Source organism: Balaenoptera ricei, chromosome 15 (assembly GCF_028023285.1).
Source record: "Balaenoptera ricei isolate mBalRic1 chromosome 15, mBalRic1.hap2, whole genome shotgun sequence".
Classification (NCBI taxonomy): domain Eukaryota; kingdom Metazoa; phylum Chordata; class Mammalia; order Artiodactyla; family Balaenopteridae; genus Balaenoptera; species Balaenoptera ricei.
In genome coordinates, this window is record NC_082653.1 from 85,502,922 (window position 1) to 85,521,100 (window position 18,179).

At 59.7% G+C, this 18,179-nt stretch overlaps 1 protein-coding gene across 1 annotated transcript; it reads right to left on the bottom strand.

Moving 5' to 3' along the window:
• Positions 1–60: 60 nt before the first annotated feature.
• Positions 61–9,805, bottom strand: FSCN1 (fascin actin-bundling protein 1). Its single transcript, XM_059897739.1, has 5 exons — positions 8,872–9,805; positions 2,578–2,734; positions 2,361–2,482; positions 1,945–2,112; positions 61–1,483 (listed from the first exon to the last, which is right to left on the bottom strand). The coding sequence occupies exons 1-5, from the start codon at positions 9,701–9,703 to the stop codon at positions 1,281–1,283; spliced, it is 1,482 nt and encodes a 493-aa protein (XP_059753722.1). The 5' UTR covers positions 9,704–9,805; the 3' UTR covers positions 61–1,280.
• Between the last annotated feature and the right edge of the window lie 8,374 nt (positions 9,806–18,179).

An 18,179-nucleotide genomic window follows, 5' to 3' on the forward strand; every position in this document is an offset into this window, starting at 1 on the left:
CCAGGCCCACCACTCCCACCTGCCTTCATCCCCAACACACACACACACACACACAACCTCAGGGGTGCAGACTTGCGTTAACTTTATTTTGCTCTTTCCAGTCTGAAGCTACTATCATGGGCATTTAGAGTTATACAAATGACACTTACAAAAAATAAAAGACCAAGACACCCAGAGTGAGATGCATGGTGGATGCTGACCAGAGGGGAAGGGGAGTGGCAGGGGCGGGGCTACGAGCCAGGGACCAGGGGCTTCCACGGGGCTCCCGGCTGAGGGCAACGCCCAGCTTCATCCCGCCAAGACCCGGGAGTCCAGTCAGAAGAGGAGCACCGATCATACCAGGGGCCCTGGCTGAGGCGGTGAGCCCAGCACCACCAGGTGGGGACACAGGCCTGGGGCCCAGGCACATGGGAGGGAGGGGGCTGGTGAGAGCCCCCTGGGAAGGTGGAGGCAGGTTCTGGATTCGGGGAGGCGCCCCGCCTACCCCACCACTAGTGGGCAGAGGGCACTGAGGCCTGGAGATGCCGTATCAAGACCACCCCCCCCCCCACCAAGACCCCCTGAAGACCACTCATGGCTACAACCAGGCTTGCCTGGGGCTCCTCCAGCAATAACATTTCACTGAAAAAAGAAAGTTACTGATTTGGTCATTTTCTGCTTCCAGTCAGGCCAGAGTCAAAGAAAAGAGATAGGAGCAGGACCCCCGGACCACAGCAGGATGTGTGTGCAGTGGCCAGGCCCGGGCGGCCATCAAACCAGGCCTGCTCCACTCACAGGGGCCTGGAGCCAGCCCCGTCCTGTCCACCAGCTGTCCTCCCGACCACGCAGGGACGGCGCCCCAGGGGGGCCACTAACAGGCCTGGGGCAAGAGCTTGGCTCCTGGGAAATGGGGGAGGGGGAGGTTCAGGAGGGGACAGGAGATTCCAGTTACACACCCCGCCGCTCCCAGGAGCTCGGGAAGGCCTCCCAGCCCCCCACTCCTCCTCGGCCTCTTCGGGGAAATAAGGCTCAGAGTTGTCTGAGGTCAGAAGAAAGAAGTTCCAGCCTCGCCCAGGGCAGAGAAGAGAGGGCAGAGGGATGTGAAATCCCTCCAAGGACCAGGTCACAGCCTCTGACCTGCCCAGGGGAGGCCACATGGGACAACAGGTGAGGGCACCGTTTGCTCTGGGTTTCCAGTTTGAAAGGCAAGGGGCTCGCCACCCACAGCAGAGCCCACCTGGAGAAGAGAGTTAGCAGGGCGGGTTGGGCAGGGTGGGGAGGGGGATGCCGGCGGCGGGGCCCTAGTACTCCCACAGCGTGGTGGGGTCGATGGTGTCAGCGCAGGCCTTCAGGACCCCCGCGTGGTCCCCCTTCAGGTAGTGCCCGCCCACCTTGATGGCCACCTTGTTGTAGTCACAGAACTCGAAGAAGAAGTCCACAGGGCTGTCGCTGCTGCTGGTGACGGAGGAGTCGTTGCCCACCATCCAGTACTTGCCTGTGGAGTCTGGAGCAGGGGCAAGGGGAGGCCCCGTCAGGCCCTGCCTGGGCTCTGCTCCCCACCCTCCAATCACGGCTTCCAGAATGGGGGTGGGGTCTGTTACATCCACCCAAGCCTCCGGCCCATGCTGGACTGGAGTCCCTTCCCCTGCCTCCCACCAGAATTTTGGTCCCATAACTCGTGTGTGACCCCTCCCCTGCCCAGCCTTTCCAGAATCCCATCTCCCTCTCTAGCTCTATCTGGGGTGGGCCGGACATCTCCCTCCTGTACAGACAAGAGGGGAAGGGGCTACCCCCCAACCTAGAGCCTCTGGTGGCCAGATGGGGCCTGGCCCAAGCCACATCACAGGGTGGCCAAGCCGAACCCCAAAGCCAGGCTCAAGTGGGGCAGGGGTTTGCTCTCTGTGTCCAACACTGGCCCCCTGAGCCCAGCGGGCCCCACCCGGCACTGCCCACAGGAGAACCTGCCTTTGATGTTGTAGGCGCCGTCTCTGAACTCCAGCTGGAAGACATCGTAGTTGGAGCGGTTGGCGTCCAGGGTGCCCGTGACCTTGCGGCAGCCAATGAAGCCATGCTCCCCACGGAACACGATGATGGGGCGGTTGATCAGCTTCATGAGGAAGAGCTCCGAGTCCCCTGTCCCAGGAGGTGGAAAAGAAGTGAGCCTCATGGGGTTGGGGGTGCGACACCCAGGGTGTGGCTCAGAGAGGGAGAGCGGGAGTCTGGGGTCACACAGCACTCCAGCCCTAGGGTGAGGCAGGGTGGTGCCAGTTTGGGAGGATGCCCAGCACAGGGCAGGCTTCGGGTGGGGCTCGTAAGTGACCACGGCATACAGTTAGACCCTCCAGGGAACAAGGGCTTGAGGTAAGCCCCCAGGTGGCTACCTGCTGTCTCCACCGAGGCAGCCAGCTGGCCGTTCTTCTTGGCCGTCACAAACTTGCCATTGGACGCGCGCAGTATGATCCTCCGATCACGCCACTCAATGTCAAAGTAGCAGCTGGCATCCCTGGGGGTGGCGGGACAGGGTCAGGCAAGGCCGCCCCACAGGAAGGCCAGCCTGGGCGAGCGCGGGCAGTGACAGGCGGGCAGTGGGGCACTCACTTGGTGGAGGCAGTGGACTGCACACCCCCGGTGGCCGTCAGCGTCCAGTACTTGCCCGAGTGGGTGCGGAAGGCGCACTTTTTGGTTTCGCGGTCGATCTCCAGCTGGAAAGTCTCTTGGTCGGTCTCTTCGTCCTGATTGGCCGACAGGTCCATACCTGCGGGGAGAGCCTCCAGCTAGTACAGGGACCCCCACGCCCCCCCCCCCAGTGCTGGCTGACCCTCAGCCCTGCCCGCACACACCAGCACAGCGGGGGGCTGCTGAGACCCCACAGTGCGGCTCAGACCCCTCGGTCTTCACATCAGAGGGCGGAACCCAGGATCCCAGGCAGGACAAGTCAAGGGCCAAGGCCAGCTAGGTCCATTTACACATCACGTTCTCTGATTACAGAAGTAATACCTTCCAACAAACCAAATGCAAAAAGATATTGTAGAACCAACTGGGAGACTCTCAACATGGTCCAGGATTAGAGAGCATGGATTAATTACTGTTAATCATGTTGTCATTAGGTAAGAAAATGGCCTTGTTTTTTAGGGATACACGCAAACATTTTGAGATGAAGTGCCCTGATGTCAGGGATTTGCATTAAGTACAACCAGAAGCAATGAATAAAGGGACAAGGAGCTAGTGTGGCAGAATATCGCAGCTGGGGGAATCAGTATATGGTAGTTCATGATATCCTTCCTGCTTCTGTATACGTGTAAAAGTCAAGAGAGTCATAGCACACGTTCCCTTCAGGGAATTTAGAAAACTCATAAAAGCGAATTCACACACCCCCCCATGCCCACCACACCCCCAGAATGCCCCTGTGAACGGCAGGTGACCACACACTCCTAGCCTTTTCCCCGTGCACTCACATATGCATTTTCTTGACCTTCAAGTGCACGCATGCTACAGACCTCGATTTGCAAATGATCTGCCTAACACCTTTACACATTTCCATGTCCCTAAATCGTCTGTGAAGGGGGCGGCTTCGGCGTTTTGCTCCCACAAGCTGCAGCCATGTCGTTTTGCACGTCCGTATGGACTCCTCCAGGTAAAACCTGAAGTGGGATCTTTGGTCCCAACAAGTTCACATCCCCAAGCACCATGGATCCTAAGAGCCTCCGCAGCAGGGTGAGTTGGGCCTTGAGGCCTTTATGAAGCCGGGATCAGTGGCGGGCGGCAGGTGTCCTTTTAGATGAGATGAGGCTGGCGGGTGGCAGAGGCTGGCGTGTGGCAGAGCCTGGGGTCTGAGCACCCCCAGGCCCTCCCCCAGGACCCATTCTTAGTTCTCCAGCCACCACCCAGAGGGCCTGAAAGGTGTCAGCCCCATGCTAACCAGGTCTCGTGTCCCATGTCAGCGCCACCCCATCACAAAGGAGAATGAGGCAGAGAGGTGGTGCCCTTGCCCAAGGTCACCCAGAGAGAAAGCTAGGGGTCCAGGGCTCTCAGGAGGAGAGATGGGCAAACTCAGGCCTCCTGCCATGCCCTCTCCCCCAACCCTCCCTCCCCTCTGTGGACTGGTGGATGGGACCTCCACGGGTCACTCTGAAGCAGACCCTCACAACGCCTGGGCTTGACCCTCCAGGCCCCCTGGGTCCCCTCAGCCACAGTGTCAGGGATCTGCTGACTACTGAGGAGCCGGGGGTAGAGGTGAGCTCGATCCACCATCACGCCCCAGTGAAGCACGGGGCGAGGATCAGCAGGGGCTGGGCCTTCTGGGTGCCCGAGCCACCCCGAGGACGACCATCCTAAGGCCACACCCAGGAGCACAATGGGGGGCTGGGGTCCATCCTTGCTCAGACCTCGCCCAGCCGACCTGCCCCACCCCACTGCTGCAGAGCTGCCAGCCCCAGCCTGCCCAGCCACATGGCACTACCTACCCAACACGTGGCAGGCCGGCTGATGGGAAGGAAAGAACTGACGAGGAGAAGCCCCACCGGGCACACCTCAGCAGCAGAAAAGACAGAGAGGGGCTCCCAGAAAGAGGGGCAAAGCGGGCAGGGAAGGGCCCCAAATGGCAGTCAGATCTCTAGCACTGACCAGCCTACCTGACATAACAGAGCCTTGCCAGTGAACAAGGCGCTGGCCAGCCTGCCCGAGGACAAACACAGCAAGTGCAGGGGCTCCTTTTCAATGAGACTTTGGTTCCTGAGAGCTTAGCCAGCCCTGCGCTCCTGCGGACCATCCGGCTTGACTCGGCTTGACTCCTCCCGGCAATTCCACAGAGTTATTTCGAGGAACAAAGGGAGGCTATGCAAAGGGAGGCGGGTACCTCCCCAGGGCCACACGACCACCACCACCTGCTCAGCCACTCAGACCCCCTCCCGCCTGGGTGGGTCCAGTCCTGGAACTGGTTTGATAAACAGGCGTAGGCCAGCCCGCAAGGTACGCAAAGCCAGGGCCAGGCGCCCTTGAGTGCCTCCCCCGCCCAGCCTCAGTTTCCCTCTCTGCCTGTCAAAAGGGCCCGGTCTGAGATGGAAAGGATTTAGCAGCCCATTGCCAAGTAGACACCAGGTCTTCCGCCCGCAATAGGAAGGGGTGGGGAGAGTATCCCCTCCCCATTCCAGTGGGGTCCCTCCTGGCTCCAAGGCCCTGCCCAGATGGGAAAGGCCCCACTTGGCCTTGGAGTCTCTAATTAGAGCTGGGTTACTATGGGAACAGGGTTTTCTTCGGGATTTTTCTTTTCATCAACAGCAGCACAGAAAACCTGAGTCACAGGCCCACAGGAGCCCTGAGGAGGCAGGAGATGCGGGGGCTCAATGTCCCCCCGACCCGCTCCAGAGAGCACAACTGAGACACCGGGCCCCCGCATGTCCCCCCTCCATCGTGGCTCTCCCCACCTCCAGCCTCTGAGCCATCCTGTACAGTGGCTTGGAGGGGGCACCCCCTCCCTGCCAACACACCCCATGGTCCCCATCCCCCTCAGCCTTAGCAGTCCGCATATTCCCCTGGCTTGTTCAAATCAGGCACTCGCCACCACCCCCATTCAGTTTAAGGGAGGGGGCCCAGAAGCATCTGTGGCCTCACCTCACCTCCCCTCTTCCCAGTCAGCTCTTGCCACTACCTGACCACTTTAAATCCCTACTTCGTCCTTACACAAGCTGTTCCCTGGGCCTGAAATGCTCTGCCTCATCAGGAGAACTCTTACACATCCTGCAAAGCCCAGCCTGACCAGCCCTTTCTCAGCCAGCCAGCCTCACCTTCGAGCGGCTGGGATTGGGCACTTCCTGAGCATGGAGTCCCCAGGGCACAGCTGGCCAGATGCAAAGAGGCTGTGAGACCAGGTGGGAAATGGGGTGAGGCTCTGCCCAGGGTCTGGCTGGAGCCCAGGGCAGGTGAGGCTCCGAAGTAGCATGAGTACTGCTCACTCAGTGGCCCTGCCATCCTCCATCCCTGCCCAAGCCATGTCCTCACCGTGTGGTCACAGCCACAGCACTTCCCAGGACCTGGGATAGACATGTGCCATCTGCCTTGTCACATCAGCTCTTGGGACCCCCACTCCCTGTGGCCGACCCTGCCTCTAATGTAGGCTGTGACGGCCTCCTCCCAGAAATACAGCCTGGCCGAAAAGAATGTGCCCAGGGCAGCCCTGGGCGAGCCCTTTACAAATGGGGAAACTGAGGCCAGAGAGCAGGCCGCAGCTTCAGCAGGGAGCACCCCACCCCCACCAGGCCCGGCCTGTGCAGGCCTACGGGGATGATTCACTTCCCCCAGCCCGCTAAACCCAGGATGCTCCTCCTTCCTGGCTGGCGTTTCCCAACATGTGTCGGAAGCACAGCTGAAGCCTCCTTGCCACGCAGGCCTGTCCAAAATGGCCTCTGCAGACACAGCCCCCAAGCCCATGCCGGCTCCAGGTCCTCTGGTCATCCTCCGCCCCACAAAGAAGACCCGAGGTCAGCCAACATCAGAACGAGATGAGGACCCCAAAATCTGAGGCCCATGTAGCTCTAGTCTTTGCTCCCAAAGCTCCCTTCCCTTTAAACGCACAGATGAGCCAGCAGCTCTCCTGGTGCAATTTCTGGCTCCTCCTGCCCCATCAGCTTGAATCACACCATGACACCACCAGCGAGCTTTACTAGAAAGGTGAGGACACCTGCCCAGGCTCACCAGTGCCTGCCAAAAACACCCCCAGGATCTCTCTGCTCCTTTCTGGCACCAAGGGCTAGGGCCAGGGCCACCCGTTCCTGCCACACCTTCCCCAGGGCAGGTGCCGGATGCAGCCCAGCAAGCACGGAGCATGCCTGCGTTGATGAGCACCCAACCGAAGTCCTGTGGCCCTGCTGGCTGTTCCAGTCCCACCCGCCAACCTCACAACCACACTGGGCTTTCTGCTCCTTCCTGCCTCGGGGCCTTTGCACAAGCTGTGCCCTGTACCTGCAACACTGTTCCACACACCTGATACATGCTACCTTCTATTCATCCTCAGGTCAGGTCAAGTGTCCTCCTCAGAAAGGGACCTCCCCCATCTAATCTGGGACCCTCATGTACTTCCTGGACCCCCAGACCTTTGCTTGACACCTCTGGGATGTTGCTCATGTCCCAACGAGAACATTGGGCCCAGCAGGGAAGGATCCAGGAGATGCGCGTGTGCTCACCACTCAGGCCTCAGCATGTCTCACTTGGTAGGGGCTCAGTGTTCGCTGAATAGGTGGAGAGTCCTGCCCCACCTCGTACTGTGTGAGACTGGAAAGGGGAGGGCCTCTGCCCCAGAGGCCGGGAGGCATCAGGGGCTCCAGATAAGAGCTCATTCTGGAGTCAAACCCAGTTCTTCATGCTGCTTACTTGCTGTGTGATCTTGGGCACATGGCTTCTCCTCTCTGGGCCTAAACCTGCCCATCTGTAGGATGGAAGAAATACCGCCCGCTTCAATCAGCACACTCGGGTACGAAACTGCCACGGGGCTGCAACCTCCTTGGCAGAGCCGAGTCAGGAGGGTGGCCGTCAGGAGGAAGGGGGGGGGGGGGGGCGGGGCAATGACTCGGCTCCCATCCAGCTATCTCCAGAGGCTGGGGTCCAACTTCCCGGCTGGGGGAGCCAGACACCCACAGGTTCCCCCAAAGGAGGGGCGAGGGCGCCAGAAGGAAGAGAAGCCGCCTAGGGGGAGAATCTAAGAAGGGAAAGAGGAGGGTTCACTTCTGGCGCGCAGGCCGGTAGGAAATGGCCAGGCCAGCGGGAGGCCCCGGGAGAGGACGCATCGAGTTGCAGCCAGTTGTTCCGGGCGGGAGTCTTGGGGGTGGGTTCAACCGAGGGTAGGGGGGCTTCCCGAGGGTGCCGGGCTGGGGTCTCCGGGCTCAGGCTGAGACCGCTCTCTGTCTCCCGCAGAGCAGAGGGTACCGGCCAGGAGACGCGCGGCGGGCGCAGGGCGGGGTGCCTGGCGGGCTGCCATCCGCGCCACGCCGTCCCGGGGCCGGGGCGCGAGCAGGGAGGCCGCCTTCTGGGGCGGCTTCGGACGGGGCACTGGGCCTGGGGGCGGCGCGGGGGATCCTCAGCAGGGGGGGACCCGCAGAAAGTCGATTCCCTCCCCCGCCCGGCCGCATCTGGTTTTCCCATCTGCAGAGACGGAGCAGGACAAAGGGGGCGAGGGAGGGCCCTGTCGACGAGCCCGCCCCCCTGCTCACAAAGGCCGCGGCCTCGAGCGCAGGGCGGACGCGGGAGGAGGGGCTGGGGGGGGAAGGGCAGACACTCTGGGCGCCCCCTTTCCAGCAGAGGCCAACCCCTCCCAGCAGCCAGCGGAGGTGGAGAAAGGCCCGGAGGGAGGGGAGGTGGAAGCGCAGCCTGCGAAGATCAAAGGCTACTTCCATCCCGCCCGCGAAAGGCGGCCTTCAGGGAGCGGGGGCGCGCCCCGTGCCTGTTGCGACCCCTCGCCTCCGCCATGGAGCCAAAGGCCCACTGACGGGGGGAGGGGCACGAGGAAACAGGCGAGGGGCGTCCCCTCCCCAAGGGCTAGGCCCGCGGATGCGAGGGAGGGATCTGCGCGCGTAGGGAGGACCCAGATCAGGCCGAGGGTTCGGCGGGTGGCACAAGGGGCGGCGTCTAAGCGCGGCCTAGGAGCCCCAATCTCAAGGCGGAGTGGGGGTTATGCAGCGGCACCCAAGGATGGGCAAAGCCCCACCCCTCGCCCCTTCCCGGGGATCGCAGCGCAGGTCCCGCGGCGGGGTGGGGTGGCCCGCGCGCCCAGCGGGGGCGCACCGGGCGTCGCTCGGGATTGCAGCGGCGCCGCGGGCGAGAAAGGGCGGGAGGCTGCGGGGACTGGGGTGGGGTTCGCTTTGTGCATGGCCCAGAGAGGCGGGGGACGGCGTCCCCACTCACCCTGGCGCGTGGACACGTTCCTCTCGTTGGCTGCCTGCAGCACGACCTGGGCGCAGCTCTGCTCCAGGGCGAAGAGCTCGTCCTTGCCCACCTTGGTGGCCTTGCCCGCCTTGAGCGTGCCGCTGGGCCCCGACGGCGCCAGGTAGCGGCCTTCGCAGTCGCGGAAGGCCACCTTGCCGGAGCGGAACTCGAGCGTGTAGCCGGTGGCGGGCTCGGGGTGCGCCACTAGGCGCCCGTCGTGGCGCAGGAAGCGGTGGTCGGCCGTCTGCAAGCTGTAGCGCTGGTCCTGGAAGGCCAGCGTGATGAGCGAGTCGACGCCCCAGGGCACGTCGCGGTCCACTGCGATCTCGTCGGCCGGCCGCGCGCTCAGGTGCGCGTAGCGCTTGCGGGCCAGGCTGTAGATGGTGACCTGGGGGTGCATGGCGATGTGCACGCTCCACTTCTCGGCCGGCGACACGGTCTGAGCGAAGCACGACAGGCGGTCCTCGGTGCCGCCAAAGTAGCGCCGGTGCGCCTCGGACTGCAGCGACCAGCGGCCGTCGTCGTGCGCCACGATGAGAAAGCGGCAGTCGGCACTGGGCACCTCGTGTTCGCAGGTCACGTTGCCATCCTTGTCCGCCGCCAGGTAGCGGCCCAGGTGGCTGCGCAGGCACACGGCTGCGCTGCCCGCCTCGTCGGGCGGCTGTTCCAGCGTCCAGATCTGCTTCTTCTTCAGGCTGCTGGCCGACGCATTCACCTTGAACCCGAACGTCTCGGCCGTCAGGTACTTGTTGCTGCAGTTAATGAGACCGAACTGGATCTGCAGGGCCTCGGCCGTGCCGTTGGCGGTCATGGTGGCGGCGGGCGGGAGGCCGGCGCGGCCCGGGAGGTTGGTGGCGGGTCCCCGCGGCGGCGCCCTGCTCCTTTGTTCAGCTGCCGCGGCCGTGCGCTCACCCTCAGCAACGCTTTACAAAGCCGGCGCGTCGAGCCCGAGCCCTTTTATAGGCGGGGTGACGTCAGCGCCGCGAGGTCCCGCCCCCGCCCCGCCCCGGGGCTCGCCGAGGAGGGGGCACCGGGGCCCAGGGAGCGAACTGAGTCGCGCAGGGGCCCGGAGGGGCGTGGGTGGGGCCTGGGCTCGCCGCCTTCCCTGCTCGGCCGGCCTCTGCAGTGCCCCCTCTTCGGGCCGCCGCCCCCTCCCCGCCAATGCCAAGGCCTCGCCCTCGCAGCGCCGCAGCCTGAGGACTCACCCAGAGCACGGGACCCCTCGGAGGCCCCGCACCCCAAGCCCAGCCGGGAGGAAGGCCGAGCCAGGTTTGAGGTTGTGGTAGAGACCGCAAGACCACAGAGCACATCAGTACTAGGCGGAGCGGCCCGGGGGCTCCTCAGAGGAGGTGGCTTTAGAGCAGGGCCTTGAAGGAACTGAGAGGGGACCCTCCAAGGGCCTGTGGGCGGAAGAGTGGGGGGCAGGCCAGGAGCTGGGGAGGGGCCTGCGGACCCCAACTCACCCAACCCAGGCCTTGCAGCCTCCAGAGCGGGGGCTGCGGTTCCCCGAGGCTTCCCTCCCAGGACACTGCCCTGAAAGCCACCCGGACCCTTCCCTGTGGCCCAGGCACCCAGCCGGGCTGGCCCAAATAGGTCTCCGTGGTAGTGGCCGAGACAAGTGGCAGTGTGTCCACTCTGAGGATGCAGAAGCGACAGGGTTCTGGTGAGGTTCACCAGGCATAGAGTGAGCAGTGTGCCCTTTTACCGAGCAGGTCAGAGACGTGCTACGGCTCAGGCAGTACAGGCCCGAGGGGCGGAACCCAGGTCTCCAGCCCCAGGGGCCAGCGTGCCTCCCACTTGATACCCACCTCCAGGTCCCCACTGCATTGGACGCAGAGCCTGGCACACAGGAAGGGGCGACACTGGCTACAGCCCTCCTCCTTTAGGACCTCAGCTCTCCATCCTCCTCCGTCAACGTGGATATTCCCTACAGATGCCCACCCCCACCCCTGTAGAGGAACACTTCCCTTTTCTGAGCATCTCCAAAGGCCAAGACTTTTGCTGGGACATTCCCCACATGCCAAGCAGGCCCCTGGAATGCCAGCATGACCACAGGCTGCCCACAAGGTCTCGAGGCCAAAGGCAGAGGGCACTGAACTAGCTCCTGGGCTGGTTGGTCTGTGCCTGTGGCTCCCCCAAGGCAACCTCCTCCAGGGATTTTTATCTTTCAGGATAATTTCGTGTTACTTTCCCATCATTTGGGTCAAATGGGTTTACTGGCAGGTCCTTGAGCCCCAGGCAGGCACTGCCCACAGCATCCCCTCCCACAAAGCTCACCTCTGGAGAGATGAGAAATCAAGTGTCTCTTTTTGAGGTCATCTAATAGGCTTGAAACCCAGGGTCTTGCTGGCTGTGTGACTGTAGGCAAGTCACTTAACCTCGCTGAGCCTGTTTCACCTTTTGTAGAAGAAATACAAATCCCCCATCTCAGGGTTGTCTGAGAGTCCCCGAGGGCATGGAGCTCAGCAGACACTGAGGGTGGTCCCTGGCCACCCTCAGAACCTGTTCCAGTCCCCAGGAAGCCCTAGTAAGGGAGACCCCAACCCTCTGGCCAACTAATAAGGCTCAGAGGAGAGGGAGCTGAATAACTGAAGGTTAGGGGTGGGGTCCATGCTGACAGCAGGACTGGAGTCTGCTGAGACGTGCCTGCTGGGATGGCAGCTGGGTGGCACCTCCCTCCTGGCTCTGCAGCTCCCCATTCTGACCCGACTCCCGCTCCTACAACTTTGCAGCCTGGAGGCCAGGAAGGGGGCTGGGGTTGGGGGCTCCTGCCTCTCAGTCAAGCCAGGAGTGGGAGCAGGTCCAGGCCTTCCCGGGTGATGCTTTTGACAGATAGAAAGACTGGCGAGCCCAGCTGGGTATGGTGGCAGCCTGGGTTCCTGCATCGGGCTTCCTGGGCTCAAATGCACATCCCTGGTTCGTGATTTTCCCATCTCTAAAAAGGGCATAATGATAGCACCTGCCCCAGGAGAGAAGCTGAGAGGACAGAAGGAGCTGTGAACGGGACTGAGGGGGCTCCCGGGACATGGCACTCGGTTTTCAAACCAGGAAGGTCTTGGGCAGACGGAGACAAGTTGGTGACTCCACACATCAGGCACCTAGAAAATAGTGCCTGGCATGTGGTCAGTGCTCATAAATGCCAGCTGGTCCTGGGAACTGTCCTGGGGACGGGCCAGACTCCCTCCAGCCCCCAGGGTCACCAGGAATCCCCAGGACCCTAGTCCCGTAGTCAGAGCGATGGTGAAGTACAAAGCTTTAGGATCAGTCGGCCAGGACCATGAGCCTTGGGCCGATTTGCTGAATAAATTAAAATCAAATGGAGCAGTGTGGGGGAGGGCACATAGAAAGGGGATCTTGGATTTCCCTACAGGCGAGGGCAGTCCAGGTCGAGTGAACAACATAGAGCCTGAAATGTTGGGGAAAATCAGGTTAGTCCTGGGAGTGGGGGCAAGGGGCGGTGTAGGGGTGAGTATATGAAGAACTGAGGTTCGTTTCAATAGGTGTGGAGCTAAATTAGTATATTTACTTTTTTTCTGAGCAAACAATATATTCACACAGTTCAAATCTCCCAAACCCTAAAAAGGCTTTTGTCCTCCCCCTCCCCCCATTCCCACCCACTACCTCCATAACTGCTGTTAGTCTGTTTTCCTTTCCTTGAACGTCAAAGACAAGCAAACCTGCATCTGTATTCTTGTAAATCTCTACATCTTTAAACAGTATTTTCAATCCTGCTTTCGTACTTGCATCTGAACCCAGTTTCTGCTTCAGTACGTGAGTGCCTTCCTTGTTCTCTTTCACAGCTGTGTAATATTCCACTGGATGAATGTGCCATTTATTTAACTGCTGCCATATGGATGGACATTTGGGTTGTTGCTATTGACGCCCTGCTTTGGCCAGAACCTCCACCCAAGAGTGATGCCCTCAACCACAAACCAACATGTTTTCATGTTTCTCTTTACCCAGCAGGCACCATGTAAAAAATTAAGGCTGTCCAGTCTTGGCTTGAATGTCTCTGGTGATGGGGAGCTCACTCTGTCCTCTGTCCAGAGCCAATATGGGTGATACGTATTTGCCTTGTTCTAGCTTGGGAGGAGATTGGGGGGTGAGGGAGTCCTGGCCCACAGCAGCTGCTGGGAAAGAGGGGTCTCCTGTGTACAGGGAAAACTACGAGATGGCCGAGTCTCATGACCATAGATCTTTGGATAAGGGCAGAGGGAAGCATCTCAGCTTTTTTAAAAATTATTATTATGATTAATTATTGCTGAAAAGCCAATATAGGAACAAAATCTTAGGTCAGTTTAGCAAAAGAGCATTTTCAAAACTCCTTCCCCGCTCTGCACCCATGTTCCCGCCTCTTCCCTTCCCCGAGTCTCAGTTACACTGGGCACTTCTGTGTCCAGTGCAGTCACACGGTCCTGTCTGCAGGCTCCACCTTGGGTCCCTCTGGGGAAGGACAGGAACACGGACGTTGTGTCCCTGGGCCCCACGGGAACCCAGGCGCCACCTGAGCTGCCCGGAACAAGGGCATGGCACGGGGAGAACGGAGGTGCTTGGCTGGGGCCAGGCCTGAGCCGCTCCCAGGCTGGCCGCCGGGCGCCCTCCTGCCTGGTCTGGGAAGGAAAATGAGGCCACCAGGAAGGGCTGCTCAGCTAGCCCTGAACCCAGTTCCCCGAGTGAGGATTCTGAGCCACAAAGACTCAGACTCCTCCCCTGTCCAGCAGGCTTGGAGAACTCCCTGTGCCCACCCACCACTGATGGGCAGGGGCTTCCTGAAATGACATCCTGGGGTGCATCCCAGCACAAAAGCCAAGGAGCAGAAGCTGGAATCAGGAGGCCTTGACTTGGCCCCCGGCTCTGACACATACTTGCCACGGGACCTTCGATAGGTTACTTCACCCTCAGTTTCCTCACCTGTCAAATGGAAGTAATAATACATGCAGAGTTCCTCGTGGACAGCACAGAGGTAGGTATAATAATGGTACAGTGTTTGTAAAAGCAACAAACGAATGTCTTTACCTGTCAGAAACACTCCCTAAAGGAACCTCCCTGGCGGTCCAATGGTCAGGACTCGGCACTTTCACTGCTGAGGGCCCGGGTTTGATCCCTGGTCAGGGAACTAAGATCCTTCAGGCCATGAAAAAACGCTCCCTATGAAATGACATGATGCCTGGGTTTTGCCTTAAACTATTCCAGACAGGGTGGTGGGTAGGTGGGGTTGCCTTCCGTGAGTCTCTCTATTTTTATTTTTTGGTCACACCTCGTGGCCCTGACCAGGGATCAAACCCGGGCCCTTGGCAGTGAAAGTGCAAAGTCCTAACCACGGAACCGCCAGGGGATTCCCAAGTCTCTCTACTTTAATAAATGTTTGGACATTTCCATAATAAAAAGTTTTGGACGAGCACACTAAGAATAAAAATAAAAAATAAAATATCCCAGTCCTCCCTTCCCCCCCAAAAAAAGAGTGGTGGTGGGGAATAGATAGGATGTAATGATTGTGCCAGCAGTGACGGCACGAGAAGACACAACATACTGTGTTTTTTATGTCTGCCTGAACGTGTTCATAACAATAATGAACCCTGACGTTCTGACCCTGTATCTTCGCCTGTGCCTTAGTCCTGTCCTGTGTGTGCTGTTGCGTTGTGTTTGGACCTCATCCTGCCAGCCCTCTCTGTACCTTTATTCAGAAATGTATTATGTAGGTAGAGATGGAGAGGTGATAGGTAGATGATAGATAGGTAGGAGATATTGATAGATATTTAGATAGAGAAGTGCATAGCTTTATTTCTGAGGGTTTTATTAATTTCGCTTTTTTTTTTTTTTTTTTTAAATACGTACTTTTTTTTTTTTAAGATTTATTGATTGATTGATTGATTGCTATGTTGGGTCTTCGTTTCTGTGCTAGGGCTTTCTCTAGTTGCTGCGAGCGGGGGCCACTCTTCATCGCGGTGCGCGGGCCTCTCACTGTTGCGGCCTCTCTTGATGCAGAGCACAGGCTCCAGACGCGCAGGCTCAGTAGTTGTGGCTCACGGGCCCAGTTGCTCCGCGGCATGTGGGATCTTCCCAGACCAGGACTCGAACCCATGTCCCCTGCATTGGCAGGCAGACTCTCAACCACTGCGCCACCAGGGAAGCCCCCGCTTTTTTTTTTTTTTTTTTTTTTTTTTTTTGCTCTGCATCTTAACTTACATCCCTTGATGACTTGTTCCAGTGAACGCCCCCCACCCCCTCCATCCCCAGGGCTGTTTCCACCCCATTCTCTCTGGCATGTGGAAGGTCATCAGATTCCTACCAGGCTGTCACGTTGACCTGACGCTTCAGGCTTGATCCCAGGGGCAGATGCCTGCCTGGACTAGCTAGGCCCTGACCTGTGCCTGTCCCGGAGCTGAGCCCTCTCACCTGGGCTGGGGCAAAGCTGCGCTGCCCAGGGTCTCCGGCACCTCTGGGCTCCCCATGGCTTCTCCTCGAGGAAATCTTCCCAAGCCCCACTTCTCCCAGCCGCCGAGACCCGGGCCCCAGCTCCCACCACTCCTGGGGTCGCTGGTGCTGGGCTCCGGTCGGGAGGCGGGCATTAAACCACTCACAATCCCAGGCGCTGCAGGCACTGTGCCGAGGGCTTTATCTGCTTTAACTTTCCGGCAACCGGGTGTCATCCCCACCTCACGAATGAGAATGAGGAGAAGCAGCCTGAGCAGCGAAGAAAACCGAACAGAAAGGAGATTGGTGCCTGCCGGGGACTGGGGCCCGGGGAACGGGGAGTGACTGCCTAATGGGGACGGAGTTCCTTTGCGGGGTGGGGGGACGACAGTGTTTCGGAACTAAGTAGAGGGACTTCCCCGGCGGTCCGGCGGTTAAGACTCCACGCTTCCAGTGCACGGAGCGAGGGTTCGATCCCTGGTCGGGGAACTAAGATCCGACATGCTGCGCAGCACAGCCAAAAAATTTTAAAAATTAAAAAAAAAAGAACTAAGTAGAGGTGGTGATTGCACAACATTGTGAATGTATATACTAAATGCCACAGAACTGTGTGCTTTAAAATTGTATGTTATGTGAACTTTATCTCAACTTTAAAAAAATCAATCAATCTTGGGGAAAAAAAGAACATAAGCAAATCACGCAGCTAGGAGTGACAAAATCAAGCCTTAGACTGTCTCCCGTTGTCCCCCGCCCCACCCCCAGCACCTCCCACTCCTTCCTGGGGCTCCCCCTTCACCCCAGCTTTGCAGTCTCACACCCTCTCTTTGCCCGCCAGGATCTCGATGCTAGAAACCTCCTGTCACACCTGACCAGGGCTGCCGGCTTTCAGGGCATGGGCCCTGCACTTGGTCTTGACTGTTGTCCAGGGACCAGGGTTTGAGGCCCCTCGAAGCTTCAGTTCCTCGTTTGCAAAAGGACAGGATGTGACATCCTGGGAGTTTCCCGCCAGCATCACTTAGAGCCATAAACAGGGGGCTCCCTGTCTTCTCTGAGCCTCACTTTTCCTTCTCTCAAAAGGAGGTAAGTGTGTCCCAGGCGTGTGTAAGGAGCCAGAAGGGCCATCCACGTTGCAGATGCACAGATGTCGACGGCCCAGCCCCCATAGATGACCGGCCTCAGGGCCCAGAGCCTGTGAATGGTGTCTTTGTTGTTCTGCCCCTGTGGCCCCTCGAGGCAGCCTGGTACGGCCTGCATCCCTGCATCCCTGCGTCCCTCGCACCCCTCACTAGTGCCCTAAGTGGGAGGTACCGATGGACAGCTGTGCCTTCCAGGGCCACGGGCCACACCCCAGCACTGTCGGGTCAGAGCCAAGGAGGGCAGGACCAGCTGTCACCCCATCACCCCGTCTCCAGAGACATCTCTGCCAATCTGGGTTCAGGGCCTCCAGGTTACAAGTAGGGAAACTGTGGCCTGGACAGAACAGCGAGGCTCTGGTCCAGCTTTTAGGGGGGACATGCAGTTCTCAGGGACCCACTCTGTGGCTCTTCTCAGATTTGCCAAGAGATCTGTGACACCCCCTCCTGCCCCTAAAGTGTAACCCTTCTAAGTCAGGAAGCAAACCTGTGGGTGCCCACAGCGTGGCCCACGTAGTGAGCTGTCCTGGGCAGTGGGGGAGACCCCAGAGTTAACCGTGAGGTCCAGGAGGGCCCCCAGGAGGAAGTGATGGCCACGCTGGGTGAATAGAAATTCAGCAGGGCAGAGCCAGGCTGGCTGGAGCAAAGGTACAGAGGCTGACCTGCCCCATGTCTGTTACCGAAAACGTGTCCCTACAAAGCATTTCTATTTCTGTCATCCTGGACCATGAAGCCCCGAGGGGAAGGCCTGGATTGGCCTCAGCGGGCAGCTCAGAGGCCGCACCTGGCCATCCACCTGACAGTATGGCCGGTGCTGGACCAGCTCTGAGGCCCGAGTGTGTTTTGTAAAGTGAGGCTGTGGCGGCAGTTGCTTGGCAAGTGCCTGGCTAATTAAGAGGGCATTAGCACCCTGGGCAGAAGCCCTCTCCTGCCAAGACGTCCTTGCCAGGAGCAGGGCCGATTCCTGGCCATGGAGAGGCCTCTGGCCATGCCAGGCCTCAGCTAATCCCCACCTGGCCGCCTCCCCGCTCCTACTCCTGAGAGCCTGCGCCCGACCTTCGGGGCTCCCCCCCCCGCCCCTCCACCAGTGCCCGTGAAACCTCCACAGGACAGGCCAGCCTCTGGCCTCAGGCCTCAGGCCCCGTCTGTCCAATGGTGTGTTCATCCATCCTCCCGGAGCCTGCACGGAACCCTTGCTACGTAACGCCCGCAAGTCCAGGGGCGTCACGGTCACCTGCGAGGAACACGGTGCCCGCTCTTCCCCCACCCAGCGGGCTCTGAGCGCTATTCTGATTGACTTCTTTTTTTAATTAATTTATTTATTTGTTTTTATTTTTGGCTGCGTTGGGTCTTTGCTGCTGTGCGCGGGCTTTCTCTAGTTGTGGCGAGCGGGGGCTACTCTTTGTTGCGGTGCGCGGGCTTCTCATTGCAGTGGCTTCTCTTGCTGCAGAGCACGGGCTCTAGGAGCACGGGCTTCAGTAGTTGTGGCACGCGGGCTCAGTAGTTGTGGCACGCGGGCTCTAGAGCGCAGGCTCAGTAGTTGTGGCGCACGGGCTTAGTTGCTCCGCGGCATGTGGGATCTTCCCGGACCAGGGCTCGAACTCGTCTCCCCTGCATTGGCAGGCGGATTCTTAACCACTGCGCCACCAGGGAAGCCCTCTGATTGACTTTGATGCCTGGGCGGGGGGGGGAAAGAGTGCCGAGCGCCTCCACAGGGACGGCAGCCTCGCCCGCCTCCTG

Excerpts from the sequence above, each read along its gene's own strand:
- FSCN1 (XM_059897739.1), bottom strand. The coding sequence starts at position 9,703 with ATGACCGCCAACGGCACGGCCGAGGCCCTGCAGATCCAGTTCGGTCTC. Across the intron at positions 2,735-8,871 it reads GAACGTGTCCACGCGCCAGG|GTATGGACCTGTCGGCCAAT; the intron begins GTGAGTGGGGAC and ends CTCTCCCCGCAG. Across the intron at positions 1,484-1,944 it reads CGGCGCCTACAACATCAAAG|ACTCCACAGGCAAGTACTGG; the intron begins GCAGGTTCTCCT and ends CCCCTGCTCCAG.